The 1,409-nt window shown below is 41.0% G+C and overlaps 1 protein-coding gene across 1 annotated transcript; it reads right to left on the bottom strand.

Moving 5' to 3' along the window:
- Positions 1-446: 446 nt before the first annotated feature.
- On the bottom strand, positions 447-905 carry LOC122096194 (general transcription factor IIH subunit 5-like). Its single transcript, XM_042666607.1, has one exon. The coding sequence runs from the start codon at positions 795-797 to the stop codon at positions 582-584; it is 216 nt and encodes a 71-aa protein (XP_042522541.1). The 5' UTR covers positions 798-905; the 3' UTR covers positions 447-581.
- Between the last annotated feature and the right edge of the window lie 504 nt (positions 906-1,409).

The raw sequence follows: 1,409 nt of genomic DNA, 5'->3' as shown, positions 1-1,409 counted from the left end.
GTTGCTTTGTATGTCCCTCCCCCACAGTGTAACCCCCGCTTTCACTATATTTGATGTCAGTATAACATGTGGAGGAGACGGGGACAAACAAGTCGTTTAAGGATTCAGGTGGACCTGTTGCAACAATGAGAAGTACAAAATGTCATGTCAAAACCAGCTTTACAATGTCGGTGGGGGGGAGGGAGGGGGGGTATGATTGGGTAGGGGGGAGGGGGGAAGCTGGGAAGGGAGGTGAAGGGTAAACAAAGGAGGAGGCTGCAATGCTTGGTAAGAAATGTATGCATTTTCCTGCCCATGTAATTGTAACCCCTCTGTACAGTATGTTTTCAAATAAAATAAAATAAAAAAAAAAAAAAAAAAAAAAAAGAATAGCCCACTGTTTAAGGTTTCTTTTTTTTTAACTTCTAAAGTACAATCGGTTCAGGGCTTTGATTTTTTTGGTTTGAACAAATGATCCTACCATCTTTCCTACGACATGCTCCTAAACAATCTGCTAGGTTTAACTGATTACATGATTTGAAATGGGGATGGTCTTTCACATTTGCTGCTTATAATTCCTAAGTGGTCAATGTTTAGTATTTTTACTTCTGGGTAAGAGAAAAAGAATTTTGGTCCATTAATTCACCTACTGGCTCCTGGAGGACATTAACCAACTCTGCTATTACAAAGACATGAGTGTCATCGATGTCTTGAATAATGAACTTCTTCCCCAGCGCATTAGACTCATCCAAGTACAGGAAGAACTGCTTCATGGCGGGATCGCATTCTATAAGCACTCCTTTCAAGACGTTGACCATCTTTTCCCAGTCACAAGGTGCAGATAGCCTCAAGAATGCCCACTTTTCTCAGTCGCTCAGAGGTTCCGCACGCACGCCGTCCAGCTGGTCCAGCGGCGCCCCGGCGTCACCGACAAAGTCAATTCTTACAAATTTTTATGATCACAGTTTGTATCTTTACTCTTTCCTTCATGTCTTCATCTACTAAAATGTTAATGAGATTTATGGAAAGAGCAGAAGGGCAGGGCAGTCAGAGGACAGAACAAACCAACAACAAACACAGTATGCAGTTCTAACTCAACTGTAGTCCCAATACAGTAACATAAATACAGCCCATTTACCCATTCCAAAGAATGAAAATTCTCTACACGTATCCCTTCTGCATTCTCTAGAGTCAATCATTGCTATTATTCTGCCCCCTAAACACATTCCAACACCTTTCATCATCCATTTGGCTACTGTTGTTGCTTTGCAAAACCCCTTTTCATTTTTCTAGGACTGTTTCAGGCTTACGTCCCAAATCCAACTCCTTTTGTCCTACTATTTATTCACTAAATGAAAACCAACTAATCTTTTTTCCCCTGAAAATACAAAACTGTTTGATTCCTCTATTTAAAGTTCTGCCCACACCCT

Source organism: Dipodomys spectabilis, unplaced genomic scaffold (genome assembly GCF_019054845.1).
Source record: "Dipodomys spectabilis isolate Male_0828 unplaced genomic scaffold, ASM1905484v1 ptg000015l, whole genome shotgun sequence".
NCBI lineage: Eukaryota > Metazoa > Chordata > Mammalia > Rodentia > Heteromyidae > Dipodomys > Dipodomys spectabilis.
The sequence above is the reverse complement of the archived record's forward strand: the minus strand, read 5'-3'. Positions and strand labels throughout refer to the sequence as shown.

Excerpts from the sequence above, each read along its gene's own strand:
- LOC122096194 (XM_042666607.1), bottom strand. The coding sequence starts at position 797 with ATGGTCAACGTCTTGAAAGGAGTGCTTATAGAATGCGATCCCGCCATG.